General features: G+C 45.6%; 2 protein-coding genes across 9 annotated transcripts in view; one reads left to right on the top strand and one right to left on the bottom strand.

Annotated features, from left to right (window-relative positions):
- fastk (Fas-activated serine/threonine kinase) overlaps positions 1 to 10,665 on the top strand; it is a 92,764-nt gene extending 82,099 nt beyond the window's left edge. The window contains exon 10 of the mRNA XM_059978366.1: positions 10,529 to 10,665. Coding sequence (XP_059834349.1) covers positions 10,529 to 10,606 — 78 coding nt within the window. The 3' untranslated portion in view covers positions 10,607 to 10,665. The remainder of the gene's footprint in view (positions 1 to 10,528) is intronic.
- Positions 10,399 to 18,384, bottom strand: part of LOC132398656 (nucleolar transcription factor 1-like) — an 81,464-nt gene continuing 73,478 nt past the window's right edge. For all 8 annotated transcript variants that reach the window (XM_059978412.1, XM_059978385.1, XM_059978395.1 and 5 more), the window contains exons 19-21: positions 13,091 to 13,159; positions 12,603 to 12,737; positions 10,399 to 12,280 (exon numbers count right to left, since the gene is read on the bottom strand). In XM_059978412.1, coding sequence (XP_059834395.1) covers positions 12,170 to 12,280; positions 12,603 to 12,737; positions 13,091 to 13,159 — 315 coding nt within the window. In that variant the 3' untranslated portion in view covers positions 10,399 to 12,169. The remainder of the gene's footprint in view (positions 12,281 to 12,602; positions 12,738 to 13,090; positions 13,160 to 18,384) is intronic.

Here is an 18,384-nt window from a genome sequence, read left to right as displayed (position 1 = left end):
CAATTTCTTTCTGCAAATTGAATTTGTGTAAACTCATAACTTACAATCATTCAGCACTTCTAAAGTGGGCTTCCCATAACAGTGCTCAGTGCTCCAGGTCTGGTCCAACCTGAACTTTCAACTCTGCCCAGTGCATGAGTGCAATGCTTTCAGTCACAGGTTTGATTAGTCAGCATCTCATCATGGCAGTGTAAAGATTAATGCATAACTAGTGTGTAACTTTACCATTTGCTAGTAGCTCTGTTCTTTTGCTGTTTACTGTGATCTTTCTTGTTTGCTTAATCTCTGAAATCTGCTTCATTAATTGTGTTTAAAATGGCACCAACCACAGTTGTCAGCAAGCTCGGAGTGACTTTTCTACATTGTCACCCCATTGTTTTCAGTGAACGCTACTTTACATATCCTCCTGACCTGTCACACCTCACCACTCAGCTGGTTCTTGTCAGCTGTTGCTGTTCACAAGGAGTTTTATTCCTGGCACAAAACGGAGTTTACAAACAGTTACAACATTTAGGATATAGCAAATTGACACTTGTCCTTAACCATAGTGTAAGGACAGTTACTGCAGCTGGCATGTTGCAGTGGGAGTCAGAGGGAAACAGCCAGGGAGTTAGGGCAGTGTGAGTTGATTGACTGTTTTCTGTGATAAGGGGATTTCCCATTTAGATTGAGAGAGGATGTAACTGAGACATTAGATTTCAGGTAGGATTGGCATGTGATATGTGGGGATAATGGATAAGGTCATTCATTGCTGAAACAGGTGCGTGGGCCCACCTCATCAAGCTACTGGCTGCACCTATCCCATTTCTTTCTTCCGTCCATGATTTTCCTGCCACCCTCCTTCATCTGGGGCTTTATAAAGCACTGGTGAGCCCTCACTTCAGAGTATTGTGTGCAGTTTTGGTCCCCTTATCTAAGAAGGGATGTGTTGACATTGGAGACGGTTCACAAGTATGATTCCAGGAATGTAAGGCTTATTGTTTAATGGGCAATTGATGACTCTGGGGCTTTACTTGCTGGAATTTATAAGAATGTGAGGGGGGGGGGATCTCATTGAAATCTATCAAATGTTGAAAGGCATAAATAGAGTGGATGTGGAGAGGATGTTTCTTATAGTGGGGGAGACTTGGGACCAGAGGGCATAGCCTCAGAATAGAGGGGCATCCATTTGGTTCAGAGACTATGAAAGCTTTGGGATGATATGGTGTAGTTGTACAAGATGTTGTTGAAGCCCATACCTGGAGGACTGTGTACAATTTTGGTCATTTGTTATAGGAAATATGTAATTAAGCTGGAAAGAGTGCAAAGATGATTTATGAGAATGTTGCCAGAGCTCTGTCCTAAAGAGAGGTTGGGAGCCTAGAGCTTTGTTCCTTGGAGCATTGGAGAGTTTAAGGCTAACTTTGTAAATCTGTATAAAATCTTGAGGAGCGCAGATAGGCTGAATGAACAAGTATTTTTCCCCCAGGAAAAGTAATCAAAAAACTACAGGACATAGCTTTAAGGTATGAAGGGAAAATTTAAAAGACTTGAGAGATAGCTTCACAGAGATGAGGAGTGTATGGAAAAAGTGACCAGAGGATGTGGTAGAGATCAGTATAATAGCAATTTTTAAAATACTGTTGGAAGGGCAGAGATTGATTATGAATATTTAGCAAAGCTTTGTTTACAGTATATCCTGTCTAATTGGTTGACATTTTTGAGGTATTAAAATGTATCAAGGCAACACAGTTGATGTAGCATACTTGGCAAAGTGCCACATGTAAAGCTGATCCAAAAGGTTAGGGCCTAAGGGAGCCAAGGCAAGTTAGATCCAAAGTTAGGTTAGGTGGTAGAAAGTTGTTTTTGTGTTTGGAAGCCTGAGACTAGTAATCTATCACAGAGTTTGAAGTTGGGATGCCTTAGCATTATTTACATTAACGATTTGGAGTTGAATGAAGAAGAAAAGATTAGTGAGATTGAATTTGGTGGTGACGTTGATAGGAATGACAGTTTTAGGATATTGATGAATTTAAAAAGTGTGGCAAGAGCAACAGCACATAGAATTTAATTCCAATGAATGTGAGCTGATGCATCTTTTGTCTAATAACACTAAGATGTACCACAGTGAATGATCAGGCCTTATGAAGTGTTGAGGACTCTTGGTGAGAACTCCAACTGAACGTAGAAGCACAGGTAGATAACATGGTGAAGAAGCATAAAGAAGGTACCTTATATAATCTGGGTCACTGAATACAAGTGTAGGAAATGATGTACAACTATAGAAAGCACTGGTTAGGAGACAGCAGGAATATTATGATTGTACTGGTTGCCAGACAATGGAAAGAATGTGGAGAGGTTCACCAGGGTGTTGCCTGGGATAGAGTGTTTTGGATACAAAGACAGATTGTATGTTTTCTGTGGAGTGGAGAAACAGAGAAGAAACAGCATGTACAACATGCTGAGGCAAAGATTAGGTGGGCAGTGAGAAACTTCTACAAAAGAGATGTCTAAAACTAAAGGGTTTAAGTTTAAAAATGAGGTGTAAGGGGTGAACAGAAGAATGTTTTTATCCAGTTGGAGATTTGGAATTTCAAACCCACTTTCTGAGGAGATGGTAGAAGTGGAGGCTTAGACAAGTATCTGGGTGAGGACTTGAATCCCAAGGTTATGCTACTATTTGGGATTAATACAATTGGGTTGTTGTCTGATATGGTGTTTCTATGCTGTGTGACTGACTCTATGTAACTTCTGTGGGATCCAGAGCCAGCATAAAACTACCCATTTTTTGGCATAAAGGTTAGCCCATTTAGGACTTGGGTGAATATAAAGTTCTTCATGCAAAGGACAAAGAGTCCTCAGGAATCTCCAGTTAGAGGCTGTGGGATATCAGGCACAGGGTTCATTCAAGACCAAGAACCATAGATTTCTGTTCCTATTGTAATGGCCCCTCTGCAATGTTTCACTGCTAATGTAATGGTTCCTCTGTAGCAGCAATGTTTGGGTTCTGACTAGAGATAATGGGGCTTTGGAATGTATGTTATCCAATGGGAGAAATGTTGTTCTTTCTTGTGAGTGTGGAAGAGAGATTTTCGTAGTCTTTTGTCGGTGAGAGAAGAAGGAAGACTCGTGTGGAGAAAGCAGGGAGACCACTGGATGGAGTGCACTGGGAGCGAGGGTCCGAAGGTCAGTGACGCTCGGAGGAGGTTGATGGTTGATGCATAGCTGTAGCAGAGAGCTCCAACATGCACTTTTGACTTTTTCCTTAAAATGAGCCCTTTTTATTGTCTTGACTAACCCTCTATTCAGATTAAGTTTAATCAGTTAATTGCATATGGTGTACTGTCAGATATTTTGCGGTGTGGATTTGTAACTGGGCAACACCTCGCACAGCATCAGTCTGGCGGGGCCAGAAGCCGTTTTCCTCTAGACGAATATGCTGGCTGTGCCTGAGGATTACTATTGTGGGGGCTCATCTGAGATTGATTCTGTTTGATGCTGCATGATTGCCCTGAGCATTGAACTGGTGGGTTGTTTGTTTAAATCTGTGCTGGTTTGGATGTAGTTGGGGACAGACACTTCATAGACAGAGTTCTATCATTTCTGAGGAGTGAGGGAAAGAGTGGTTGGATTTGGAAAGTCTATTTAGTCCCTGTCCTTCAGTGAAGAGTGAGAGTTCTGAGTTGGTATCAGCCCTTACTTCTCTGGCGAATAAGTGGCCCAGTGCACAGGCAGAGGACCCCCACAGGAAGCTAAGAATATTCTGTGGAATAATGCCCACCCCCCAGGGGGAAGAGGAGTATGAGACTTGGATGGAGCAGACCTCTCAGTTGTTAGATGAGTGGCAGTGCTCTGATGACGTAAAGAAATGGAGATTAGTTGGAAGTTTGAAGGGGTTGGTGGCTGACATGGTGAGAGCTGTGAAGACTTGCCATCCATCCGCTACTCTTGCCCAGTATCTAGATGCATTGGAGAATGCTTTTGGCCCAACAGGAAGCCCACTGGAGCTCATGGAGGGGTTTCAGAATATGTGTCAGGAGAAGGTTTCTGCTTTTATGTTTTGGCTAGAGAGACGGGTAAATTACTTGCAGCGCAGAGGGGCCATTCAGGCGGCTGAGGTGGGTCAGTTCAGATATAGCCAAGGGCACCCAGTCCCAGGACATGATTGCTTGGGGTCTCTGATAGTCCCATAAGATGCACCCCCTCCTTCCTTTGAGTTGATTAGAGAGGTACAGGAGGAGGAGAATGTGTCGGAGGTGCAGGAGGGCTCTGTCAGCAGAGTACAGTCATTGGTTGTAGCCCCTTGTGGTGAAATGATTGCAGTTGGCCCAACCCAAAGAATGGTAAAGGAGATTGTGGCAGAGCTGAGAACTGAGATGTTCCGGATGTTAACAGTGGGGGTGGGTCCCCTGAATGATAAGACAGGTAGAGAGGGAGGAGATCCAGTGAGGCAACAGCCTGGTGTCTCTGGGGGGAACATGTTCCCAGCAGTATATCAAGGACCCCCTGAAAGTGGAAGACCCTATTCCTGAAGGCTTGGTGGGACCATGCTCCAGTGTGTCGCTATGGATAGAGGGCATTTATGCTAAAGCCATACTCAACACCAGGTTGCAGGTCACGTTGTTGTACTATTCGTTTTACAACTGGTATCTGAGGTATTTACCCTTGACCCCATTCAGGGCACTGGAGATCTGGGCTCTCAGTGCCGGTGTTATCCACACAATGGTTGTTTGTCAGTGAAGCTGGAGTTCTTGGAGGCCGATGTGGGAGTGTCTGAGGTCCTTAATACATTACTACTGGTTTGTCCGGACCCCGTTGAGAAGGGTGGTGTTTCATCTCTGGTGGGAACCAGCAGCCCTCTTGTGAGGAGGCTTATGAGGGCCTGCAAGGAGAAGGATGGCAAGAGTTTTCTGGGAGCATTGTCTGTGCACCCGGGGTTTCGAGCTGCTTTTGAGGAAGTGCATGGCTGCATTGGGCCTGACACCAACTTTAAACGAGGGACTGTTCGAAGCCATTGGTGGTCCGGCCCAAGGATGTAGCAAGAGTGATGGGGACCCCCAAATTTCCAGACTGTCTGAGGGTGAGGCCCTTTTAGTGGATGCTCCGAAAGACCTCGAGGGGGTGTCTGGATTTCCTGCTGGGGTACTGGTGAGGTCCAAGCTGCAGAAGCACTCAGTTGTACAGGTGAGCAGAATGGCAGTGACTGTCAGGAACACTACTAAAAGGGAGGTCACCTTCAAGCGGGGAATGCCCCTTGTGCACCTGTTCCTGGCGATGGCAATGTCCAGTGTCCTTGTGAAACAAGCTGGGGAGAAACTATAGGAAAAGGGGGGAAAGTTGACAGCTGAGTTATTCAATTTCAGGTACTCCCCAGTGCCTGCAGTGTGGAAAAGGAGGTTGGTAGAGAAGATATTGAAGCTGGAAGGTGTCTTTTCCACTGATGAGTTTGATGTGAGTTGTTCCAAGAGCACTCATCACGTACCCCGTGATCGGGTTACCAAACCAACCGAAATGGAATAATACGTTGGAGTCTGGTATTACTGTAACTATAAGTGTTTATTAGTAAACTAAGTAATACAGTACTATAAAAATGCAAATATATAAAACAGGTTAGCGATGATATATACAGAAGTGTGGAAATAGGAATCAAAACCAAGCTCTATCAAAGTCTAGGGGTAAATAAATAGTCTTAAGATGATGCAGAGTTCAGTTCAGTTTAGTTTGAGTTGAGGTAGTTGCTGTTGTACTGTTGGGGGGGTGGGGGGAGAGAGCGAGAGGTGATGCAGTTACAGGCAAACCTTCCATTGTCTTCTTGTCCTTCTGTGGTCACCGACTGTGACTCCTCCGTACCAGGCCAGACCGTTCTTCAGTGGTGAGCCTGTCACCCAGGTGAGGGTGGACACAAAAACAAGCCCCCACCAGTCTGCCTTCACACACTGTGAGCCTCCGATCGATTCCCCCTGAATCAATCCTCCAAACCCCCACCTTCCTGTGAGTGCACAATGCTCTTTCAGTGTCCCGTGGTGTGTCTGCCTGTGTCTTAGCAGACTTGTTTTTATCTCCCCTGCTGGGGTACCAGCCATCCATCAACTGTCCATGTCCATCACCTGGTCCCACCTTGCTGTCTCAGCAAGAATCTTATAAGCAGGCAAAGAAAATGCAAAAGTAAATGCAAAAGTAAATAATCAGCTATGGAGCCATAACTTTAAATCTTTCTCTCTCTCTCTCTCACATCTGTGCTGGGTGCCCCCCCCCCCCACCCTTCTTCTCTCTCTCTCTCATTAGCAGCACAGTGTCCAAAAGCCAGTATCATTCTCCCACCATTTTAAAGTGGTTGTCCACAGAACCCTAACACTGAGGACACCCCGTTTAGAGAGAAGTCACAGCGACTGGCCCCTGCAGATGTGTGGCAGCATTTGAGTAAGTGGAAGCTGGGATCATCACTGTGTCCTGAAGCCCCTGTGTGTCTTCAATAGTAGTGGCCTGGAAGAAGAATGGGAAGGTACAGATGTATGTGGACTATAGTCTCTGAACAGTATATGGTCCCGAGGATCGAAGACTCGCTGGACTGTCTGAGTGGTGTGAAGTGGATATGAGAAGTAGATATTACCAGATCCCCATGAACAAGGCCCATAAAGAGAAGATGGCCTTCTTTGTCCCCTGGGATTCTTCTAGTTCAAAAGGATGCACCAGGGCATATCGGGAACTCCTGCAACCTTCCAGCAGGTCATGGAGAAGATGGTGGGGCATATGAAGTTGCTTGAGGTATTGGTGTATCTGGATGACCTCATTGTATGTGGATCCACCTTGGAAGAACATGAAGCGAGGCTACTGAAGGTGCTGGGCCACCTGAAAGCTGAATGTTTAAGCTTTCCCTGGACAAGTGCCAGTCTTACCAAATGTCTGTTAGCTGTAGTCTCACGAAATGGAGTAGCTACAGATCCAGTTAAGATAGAGATAAGATAACCAAGACCCCAGACTGTGAGTGCTCTGCGCTCGATCCTCGGGTTCTGTGGTTACTATTGGAGGTTCGTGAAAGGCTATGCAAAAGTGAGTCACCCTTTAAACCAGCTTTTCTGCAGTTACCCTCCCTTGGGGAAGAAAAGGTCAGCAGGGTGGAGTATATTTTAACCCATCAGAGCCCTTTGGACCGAGGTGGGATGCAAACTGTGAAGAAGCCTTTCAGTCGTTGCTGACCCACGCACCGGTGCTGGCTTTTACGGACCCCTGATTGCTGTATATATTGATCATGGATGCCAGCTGAAAGGGTTTAGGGGACATCCTCTATCAGGATCAGGGCTCTGGGTTGACGCCCGTTGCATTTGTCAGCTGGAGTCTCTCGCCCTCTGAGAAAAACTATCCCACACACGTCAGAATTTCTGGTGTTGAAATGGGTGGTGGTGGATAGACTGAGTGACTTATCTCTACGGGGCCAAGTTTGAGGTGAGGACGGACAACCCTCTTGTATCCTGATCTCAGCAAAACTGGGTGCCACAGGCCATCGGTGGTTGGCGGCATTGTCTTTCTATGATTTCAGGCTGAAGTACCAGCCAGGCAGCAGGAACATTTATGCTGTTGCTTTGTCCCGATGGGCGCTTGAGGGACAGGTCAGGGATGAAGAGTGGGAGAGCGTTCCTGCCCCGGGGTGAAAGCCCTGTGTCAGTTTGCCATCACCATGAAGGCAGAGGAAAAGGAGGGGCAGGGGAGAGTGGTGGATCAATTGGGGGCTTCTGATGATGCCATCCCCCAAATTTATTGTAACCTGATTGCTCTATCAGCTGCCGGAATTGAGTTCTGGGGAAGTGGCTGCTGCTCAGCAAGGTGATCCGGGTATTGGTACCATTTGGGCAGCAGTTGAAAAGGGAGACGTGGCTCAGGTGAAGAGGACGAAACACGTGTCGGTGCCTCCATTAGAATGAGAATGGCTTCGGTTGGAATTGAAGAACGAGATCTTATACTGGATCACGTCACCCCAAGGCCCTCCCCAGCATTGCCAGCTGGTTCTGCCTGAGAAGTATTGGAGGATGGCTTCGAAATCACTTCATGAGGATTCTGGACACTTAGGGGTGGAAAAGTCCAATTTTACTGGCCCTGGATGAAATCGGAGGTTGAAGAATACTGCAAGTCGTGCATTCGATGCATACAGCGGAAGACACTGCCTTTGTGGGCAGCTCCCTGGTCCCACTTACAGAGTGCAGGGCCTCTGGACCCGGTGTGTATGGATTTTCTGTCAATAGAACCCGATGCCAGCAACGTGGTGGATGTCTTAGTCATCACAGACCGCTACACCAGATATGCTCAGGCTTTTCCTACCAAGGACCAGAGGGCTTCTATGGTGGCAAAAGTGTTATGTGAGATGTATTTCATCTTCCCAGGTGGATACATATTGATCAGGGATGGGATTTCGTTAACAGACTCATCCATGAGTTACTGGGCGTTCTTGGAGTCGAGGACCATGCCTTATCATCCGCAGGGTGATCCCCAACCTGAGAGTTTTAATCGAACCTTACTAGACATACTTGGGATCCTGGAGATGAGCAAGAAGAGCAGGTGGAGTCAACATATTGGGCATATGGTCCACAGTTATAACTGTACACCAAATGAAGCTACTGGGTACTCGCCATGTCATCTGATGTTTGGGTGCGAGGCGAGGTTGCCCATTGACCTTTGTTTTGGGACTGATGAGGGTGACTTACCACTGAAGACATATGAAGTATTTGTCCGACATGACAGCTGAAAAGGGCATCTGAGTTAGCTGGGGTCACAGCTGCCAGACAGAATAAAGGGAATAAGAGGAGGTATGACCAAAAGGTGAGGTTCTCCCAACTCCTGCCGGGAGACAGAGTCCTCATAAGGAATTTGGGGCTACCTGGAACGCATAAGTTGGCTGACCGCTGGGTGGCTACGCCCTATGTGGTGGAGAGTCAGATGCCAAACCTACCAGTTTTTTGAGTGAAACCAAAGGATGGGAATGGGCCTTTCAAGATTCTCCATCAGAATCACCTGTTGCCCCTGGTTCAAGAGGTGGACCCAGAGCCCGACTGGAAGCCTACACCTGGTAAGAGGACTCTGCGGAAATGCGGGGCAACTGCAGGGCCCCAAGCAGGCGAGGCCGGCCCCCACCTCTGAGAGGGATACTGATTCAGAGGATGAGACCTGGATATGTGGTACATACTGCCTTTCACTAACTCCCCATTGATTGAGGAAGAGAATCCTGGCCCTTCTCCCACTGAGTCAGGTAAAGTTGGGGGGGGAGGGGTGAACTATCTGTGGGCAGTCTGGGTTGCAGCAGGACTCTGCAGGAGAGGAAGCGGGGTTTGGCCACGGGACAGAGGGCTCCGAGTTGCAGGTGGGCACGAGTGATCGATCGGGGGAGGCCTTGCCAGGTAGACTGGAAGTATCCCCAGTAGTGTTGGAACCTGAAGAGTTAGTTGAGGGGGTGCAGAGGTCCCGTAGAATTAGGAGAACACCGGATAGGCTGGCCTGTGTAGCACCAGGGGCATGGAGAGCGACCCCTAATGTTTTGGGGAGCTATGTCGCTGCCTTTTGCACCTGGATTGGGCTTTGTGTTTTGCAGGAAGGGTTCACAAATTATCTCAACATCATGAGGACATAACTAAATTTGGTGGGGGTAGAGTATAATAGCCCCTTTGCAATGTTTGGGTTCTGACTAGAGATAACGGGGCTTTGGAATGTATGTTATCCAATGGGAGAAATGTTGTTCTTTCTTGTGAGTCTGGAAGAGAGATTTTTGTAGTCTTTTGTCGGTGAGAGAAGAAGGAAGACTTGTGTGGAGAAAGCTGGGAGACCACTGGATGGAGTGCACTGGGAGCGAGGGTCCGAAGGTCAGTGACGCTCGGAGGAGGTCGATGGCTGATGCATAGCCGTAGCAGCGAGCTCCAATGTGCACTTTTGACTTTTTCCTTAAAATGGGCCCTTTTACTTTTTATTGTCTTGACTAACCCTCTATTCAGATTAAGATTTATAAAGTTTAATCAATTAATTGCATATGGTGTACTGTCTGATATTTTGTGGTGTGGATTTGTAACCGGGCAACACCTCACACAGCATCAGTCTGGCAGGGCCAGAAGTCGTTTTCCTCTAGACGAATATGCTGGCTGAGCCTGAGGGTTACTATTAGAAATAAAGAACAGGAGAAAGGTACAAAAGTGGCCTTGAACACTAGGATCAGTAGTGACATTGGCTGAAAGGTGGTGTAGATCCCAAAGACTGAAAGGCCATGGTTCTCATGCTTTTCAGAACTTGTCTGTCTGCTTGCATTGGGCCACCCTCACAACACTGACAGGTACAGGTTACTCAGACCAGGAACTATGTTTGACGTTTTGGCTTCTCCACTGCTGTGAGTATTGGCTGGTGCCGGTTTTATGTAAAAGTGTGTTTAACAGGAGGCACACAACATTAGTTTTCAACTGAGGTTTATTGTGAAGTTGCCAGCTGCCTTGGTTAGCATCAGAATCTATGTAGGATCTTGTCATTTCAATAGAAGCAATGATAGTTCATAACTCCATTTTAAATCTGTTTTCCACAGTGTCCCACTGGACGAATTACAGGATTTCCAGAGTACTGCTTGACCCCAGGATCTGCTCCCCAAGCAGCTTTGGAATGACATTAAGCAACTTTCCACAAAAAACTGCCGCAAAAAAAATCACAGCAACATAGTCAAACTTCCAAACACAAGATGTGAACAAAGTTTACAGCCTGTGGTCCAGCATGGAGTGTCTAACATTGGGAAGACCACTTGGTCCTTTACATAAAAGTGAATGACACAGGTTTGTAACTAAACACATTAAAAGTCATTTAATACCAGTAATTGAAGTCTCTCCTGCCCACCAAACCTTTGCTACACCATCTGGCTAAGTTGATCATGATTTATTGCAAGAGGGAAACATAAAATAGACCCCATTCTCTGGAGTGTTTTCTGCTTCTACCCACCCCCCCCAATTCTCATTTCATCTCCTATCACTGCTCTGTACCTACCCCAACCACCTCTGCTCATGTCATCTCAAGACATGTTGACCATCCACAGGTCAGGAGTGTTATGGAATACTCTCCACTCACCTGGGTGAGACCATGTTTCAGTCAAGCTTTGTCACTGTCCAACCGGTCATTGGCCACCCTGCCCTTCCTCCATACCACAGTTACCAGATGAGGATACTGCAGCAACACCTTCCAAACCCACCACCTGCATCACCCAGAGGATAAGGACAGGTATAGAGAACATCACCACCTGTTGGAACCCTCACTTCTGATCCCACACCAACTCTGGGTCTTAACAGCACAACATGAACACGAGCTCCAGAACCTAACTCATGCCCACTCCTTCAGGATCTAATAGGGCTGGGCTGCTCTGTCACACCTACCTCCTGTAAACATGGAAATAAACTGCAACCCTGTAGGCAAAACCTACTGTGAGGAGTTGAAGACAAGCTGGAACTTACCAAACCAAAGCCTACCCATTTAATATCTTGAGGGCAGGTTAGATGAGTCTGCTCACAGCTGAAGGCAGTTCAGTCAGCAGAATCCTCGGGCAACAACATTGAACAAAGAAATATTATGCTGAACGTTCATCTACAGTACAACCCTCGTTGGTCCCGTTACTGAAGTTGCTCTGTGCAAAGTAACTTTACCCAGGAGCAGATAAAGCAATGATCAGCCTCAAATTTCCAAGTTTAATTCCACTGGGGAATCTAAACTCATCTGTCCCTCTCCCTAAAAATCACCCTCAGCAACAACTGGAGTTGTTGCTCAATCCCCAGGCAGTGAAATGACATGCAGGACAGATCTGGTGTAGAGGCTCCGGGCACCTGGGTTAATGTCACACTTGGTCAAGGTGTTGCTGATCCACATGGCTCAGGGCTCGAGATCCTCACCCCAACACTGCAGACAGGATTCATGATTCAAACAATGGCAGTAGAGTAAAACATTAAAAAAGCTGTAAATATCCATGGTCGAGCTTGAGTATGGTCAGGAGCTGCTAGTCACAAGGAGAAACCAGTAGGTTTACAGCAGGTTGTACCCAGACCAGAGGCTGTGACACAGATGTCCGGAGAGCTGAGGTCCTGGTGACATTGGGAGGCATGACAGGATATCCAGAGCCCAATCCACGTCTGCCACAGTAACGAGTTCAGTGCTGTTCCCCAGCTATTGCACCGACCCTCCGAAACAGGTGTCAGTCAGAATCAGAGTCAGAACCCTCATCATCATCTGAGGAGGAAGAGGATGAGGATGAGGCAGAAGAGCTGGCCTCAGACTGGTCATCGTCCTCCTCCTCCTCCTCGTTCTACAAAGAAACAGGTCAAAAACAATTAATTATTTCCCTCCTCAGACCTCTCCTTGATTCACATTCACTACATTCTTGTTCTTATTTCTGCTCTACCTCCCTCCCAAATCTTCATCTCAGACCCCCACCCTTCAGTCCCTTATTCTTCTCACCCCTCCCTCGTGTTGCCATTACAGTAGAAGCTGCCATGTTACCCAAATTCAAGTTGCACTAGAGCACGGGCGAAAGCGAGGGGACATCCCACCCTGAGGGGTGATACTGAAGGAGCGTTCCACTGGGGGAGGGGATGATACAGGAGGAGTGGCACTGGAACTTTACTCACCGCATCATCGCTGTTGGATCCACTGTCAGAAGTTCCCGATGAATCAACTCCATCCTCATCAGAATCAGAAGAGTCACTCCTGTCAGGATCCTCGTCGTCATCTTCATCATCATCATCATCATCCTCTGATGATTCCTGAGAGAAGGTGGTATTGAGTGGCAGGGCGGAGAGAGAGAGAGGGGTGAGAATGGGTTGCAGGGTTGGGAGGTAGCAGGGCAAATTGAGAGTGAGGGAAGGGTGGTAAGGGTGAAGAAATTTGGGAGGGCAGGAAAGGAGGGGCAAGGGAGGGAGGAGTTCAGTGTCACTGGGTAAGGAGGGAAGTTGGGCGTGGAAGGGAGAGGGTGAGGGAAAGAGTTGAAAGTTGCTGGGTAAGGAAGATAAGAGTTGGGGAGGGGAGGGCTGTGTAAGGAGGGAAGGGTTGAGGGAGAATATTATTTGGTGGGGTGGGGGTGTGGTTGGGTGATGCGAACCAGGATGTGATAACTCACCGAGCTGACGTTGCCCATGGCTCTGACTTTGGCTGAGGGACCCCCAGCCTTGCCCGACCCCTTGCGCTTCTGCAGTTAAGGGAGACAGGAGACAGTGTCACAGCTCTCTTGGGCTCCAAACCTCCACTGGGGGGTTGGGGTATCACCCCCACTCCAACCCCACCCTCCCAGCTTTGTGTGCAACACATCAAATCATAGAATCACAGAGAAGTACAGCACAGACCCTTCAGCCCATCTAGTCCATGCCAAACCATTTAAACTGCCTCCTCCGATCAACCTGCACCAGGACCATAGCCCTCCATATCCTTCCTATTCATGTACCAATCTAAATTTCTCTTAAACGTTGAAATCAAGCTTACATCCACCACTTGTGCTGGCAGCTTATTCTATACTCTCATGACCCTCTGAGTGAAGAAGGTTCACCTGATGTTCCCCCTAAACATCTCACCTTTCACCTGTAATCCGTGACCTCTGGTTGTAGTCCCACCCAACTTAAGTGGAAAAAGCTTGCATTTACCCTATTTATATCTCTCATAATTTTGTATACCTCTATCAACTCTCCTCTCAATTTTCTACATTTCAAAGAATGCAGTCCTAACTTTTTCAATCTTTCCTTATAACTCCGGTCCTCCAGACCCGACAAACATACTTGCAAATTTCTCTGTATTCTTTCTACCTTGTTTACATCTTTCCTGTAGGTGGGTGACCGAAACTACACACAATTCTCCAAATTAGACCTCACCAATGTCTTATGAATTTCAACGTAAAATCCCATCTTCTGTACTCAATACATTGAGCTTGAAGGCCAAAGTGACAGAAGTTTTCCTTATTACCCTATCTACCTGTGGCGCCACTTTCAATGAATGACCTATGTTCCCAGATCCCTTTGTTCTACCACACTCCTCGTTGCCTTACCGTTCACCGTGGAAGACCTACCCTGGTTGGTCCTACACCATCACCTCTGTAATCTATATAGGGTCCATGCAGTTGATGCTGCTTTGCCACACTTCTATAGACTCTGTATCTGTCTTTTGAATAAATACAGATGCCAAGAATTCATTTATGATCTCCCCCATATGTTTTGGCCCACATGGATTACCTTTCTAATCTTCCAGAGGACCAATTTTGTTCCTAGCAATCCTTTTGCTCTTAACATGTCTGCAGAATCCTTTAGGATTCTCCTTCACCTTGTCTGCTAGAGCAACTTCATGCCTTCTTTTAGCCTTTCTGATTTCTTTCTTAAGTGTCCTTTTGCATTTCTTGTACTCCATAAGCATCTTCTTTGTTCCTACCTGCCTATATCTGCTATGCACCTTCATTTTTTCTCTCTTAACCAGGGACTCAAAATCTCTTGAAAACCAAGGTTCCCTACACCTATTATCTTTACCTTTTATTCTGACAGACAAATACAGGCTTTGTACTCTTAAAAATTCATTTTTGAAGGGCTCCCACTTTTCAAATACATCTTTTCCTGTCCTGATCCGCACTTTCCAGATTATTTCTGATGCCATCAGAATTGGCCTTCCTCCAAGTCAGAATCTCAACCCCTGGAACAGACCTATCTTTGTGCATATTTACTTTAAAACTAATGGCATTGTGGTCTCTGGCTAAACTTACATTACCTGCTCTATCTCATTCCTGAATAGCAGATCCAGCATCATACGCTCTCTTGTTGGGACTTCTATGCACTGATGAAGGAAACTTTCCTGAACACATATGACAAACTCTATCCCATCTAACTGTTTTACAATACGGGATTCCTAGTCAATATGTGGAAAGTTAAAATCACTTGCTATAACAAGCTTACATTTCTTGCACCAGTCTGCAATCTCTTAGCAAATTTGTTCCTGTAAATCTCTGGTATTGTTGGGTGGTCTGTAATATAACCCCATGAACATGATCATAAATCTATGTCTCAGTTCCACCCATAATACTTCACGAGTTGAGTACTTCAGTTTGACCTGACAGAGCACTGCCATGACATTTTCCCTGACTAGTATAACCACCCCTCCTGCAAACAAGCCTCACTAATAGCTACAATGTCATAATTCCTGGTGTTAAGACCACGAGATGGCGATTGCGATGGCGATTGCTTAGCTGCTCCGAACTTTTGTTCCGTTATTTTCGCTATCTTTGCACTAAATGTCTCCATTTTTTCTGGTAAACTATATAACACTAAAGTTGTACTAGCAAACCTGTATACCCCCAACTTTGATGATGTTAACTTTTTTGAACGTTTTTTTTCCTCACTACCAGACTTAAACTCATACTCTCTTATACTGGGTGGTGACTTCAACTGTTGGTTAGATCCTAATTTGGATCGATCGTCCTCTGTTACTAGACCACCTACTAAATCTGCCTTAGCTATCCAATCGTTTCTCTCTAATTTTGGTATCTCTGATATATGGCGTTTCCTTCATCCTACTGAGAGAGATTATTCTTTTTTTTTCTACATGTTCACCATACCTTCACTAGAATTGACTATTTCTTACTTGATAACCAACTTATTCCATTTGCCTACTCTTGTGACTATCAGAGTATACTGATTTCTGACCATGCCCCAATTATTCTCTCTTTAAACTTTCCTGGTCTCCCTCAGAGGAATAAACACTGGCGGTTTGATTCAACTTGATTATCGGATGATGATTTTCTAAAATTTATTAAGGATCAGATAACCTTTTATTTTAACACTAATACATCACCTGAAGTGTCATCCCAGATTGTCTGGGATGCCATGAAAGCATATCTGAGGGGTCAAATAATCTCTTACTCAGCAATCTCAACAGAAAGTCCTGTGCAGATCGATTAGACCTCATTAACCAGATTAAAGAATTGGATCAACTGTATGCTCAAACTAAGAACCCTGAACTATACAAGAAGCGTGTAGAACTCCAAACTAAATTTAATCTTCTGTCTACTCAACCTGTCAAACGCCAACTTCTTGAAAGTAAGAGTCGCTTTTACATTCATGGTGATAAGTCTGGTAAATTTCTAGCCAATCAGCTGAGGCATTCCAAAGCCAAACAACATACTACAAAGATCCGGAAGGAGAACGGAGACTTTACATCGGATCATTTAGAAATTAATGACACATTAAAAAATTTTTATTCTCAGCTTTATTCCTCTCAATTTTTGAATGACAATATCTCTGTTGATGAGAAATTTTGGAAAGATGTCTTCACTACGTTATCGTATATTCTGAATCACCACCTAGAACCAAACCCTTTAATTGCTTTGTTCGGTTTCTGGGGCGAGACAGACTTACGTCTAAGTCCGACCAAATGCCGAATATTATCCTTTGCCTCTCTCCTGGCTAGATGCTTGATCCTCCTTAGATGGAGAGATGTTGCCCTGCCCACTCATGCTCAATGGCTTAATGATATTATGGCCTGCTTGGACCTTGAAAAAATTCATTATTCAGTTCTTAATTCGGATTTAAAGTTCCATAAGGTCTGGGGACCTTTTATTGAGTACTTTCATAACCTTCCTCTTGACTAGGGTTTTTTTTTGCTTTCCCTTGCTTTCAGCTCCCTTTTTTTTTGGTAGTAGGCATTATTATCCTCTGTTGCTAAGTGTATTCACAGTCTGGGAGTTTGATTGTCCTGATTTATATCCTCTATATTGTGTTGTGGTTGGTCTGGAATTTTTTTTTGTGTTGTGGGGCTTGGGGAGGATACAAAGTTTACTTGTCTTCAATTTAAGTGCTTTTTTTAAATTCTCTTTCTTTGTATCATATTGTCATTGTATGCTTAATTTTGCACTGTATTAATGTTCCTCATTTTGATCTGGGTTTTTTTAATTTGTAGTTATGTAGAAAATGTATAAAAAAACTAATAATTCCTGGTGTTGATCCATGCCCCGAGCTACCTTTCCTATGCCACTTCTTGCATTGAAATTACACATTTCAGGATACTAGTTGCACCATGCTCAAGCCTTTCGTTTCCTGAGTTTGTATGAGGTCTCAGTAACATCTGTCTCCACAATATCTCCCTTAACTGTTCTGGCACTCTGGTTTCCATTCCCCTGCAACTCTAGTTTAAAACCCACCGTGAAGCATTAACAAACTTTCCTGCTAGGATATTAGTCCCCTTCCAGTTCAGGTGCAAACTGTCCGTCCTGTACAAGTCCCATCTTCCCCAGAAGAGAGCCCAATGATCCAAAAATCTTATGCCCTCCCTCCTACATCAACTCTTTAGTTACGTGCTAAAATATATGACCTTCTTAGTTCTGGCCTCACTGGCACATGGCATGGGTAGCAATCCTGAGATCACAGCCCTGGAGGTCTGCCATTTAACTTAGCACCTAACCCCCGAACACCCCGTGCAAAATCTTATCACTTGTCCTACCCATTTTATTGGAACCCTCCATGGACCATGACCTCTGGCCATTCACCCTCTCACAAAGAATGCTGAGGACTTGATCTGAGATGTCCCAGGGAACCCTGCGGGCACCATACCATTCATGAATCTCATTCTTGCCCACAGAACCTCTAGTCTATTCCCCTAACTAACGAATCGCCTATTACATAGCATATGCCTCTTCTCTTCCCTTCTAAGTCACAGAGCCAGATTCAGTGATAGAGACCTGACCACTCCGTTAAATCACCCACCTGACGGTATCTGAAGTGATATATCTGTTTTTGAGGGGGATGGCCACAGGGAAACTCTGCACTGGCTCCTGACTTTCACCCAGTTCCCTGTGTCCTGTGCTCAGGTGTAACTGACTCTTCATTCACCCTTTCAGCTTCTCGAATGATCCAGAGTTCATCCAGTTCCAGCTCAACTCCTTGGATTGTTAGAAGCTGCAGCTGGATGCACTTCCTGTTGTTATAGTTGTCAGGAGCATTCCACTATCCTGCCTGGCATCTCTACTGTCCTAGCTGAGCAGATATAAAGCAGGGAAGGAAAAAAAGACTTTACCTAGAGCTTATCTTTTTTTTTTGCTTTTTCTGACTGAAACCTCTCTTCGCCGAAGCCTTGAAGAGCACCACTCTAACTCTGTCCGCTCAGACAGTGGCTGCTATGACGCGGGCCCTTGTCTGTTTTATTCATGTAAGCCAGGGATCTCAGGAATGACCAAACCACCAGCTGAGGAAAGGACTTGTCAATGCTCCATGCTGAAGCCCTGCATTAGGATCAATTCCAGCATCTTATGTCGGACATAAGAACCTTGACTCGAGGAGAATAGAGCACAGAAACCAGCCATTCAGCCCATCTAGTCCATGTCACTGATTTTCTGCCTAGACCCACTTACCTGTACTTAGACAATAGCCCTCCAAACCTCTTTCATGTATG

Source organism: Hypanus sabinus, chromosome 1 (assembly GCF_030144855.1).
Source record: "Hypanus sabinus isolate sHypSab1 chromosome 1, sHypSab1.hap1, whole genome shotgun sequence".
Taxonomy (NCBI): domain Eukaryota; kingdom Metazoa; phylum Chordata; class Chondrichthyes; order Myliobatiformes; family Dasyatidae; genus Hypanus; species Hypanus sabinus.
Note: the sequence above shows the minus strand (reverse complement) of the source record. Positions and strands in the feature narration are given on the sequence as shown.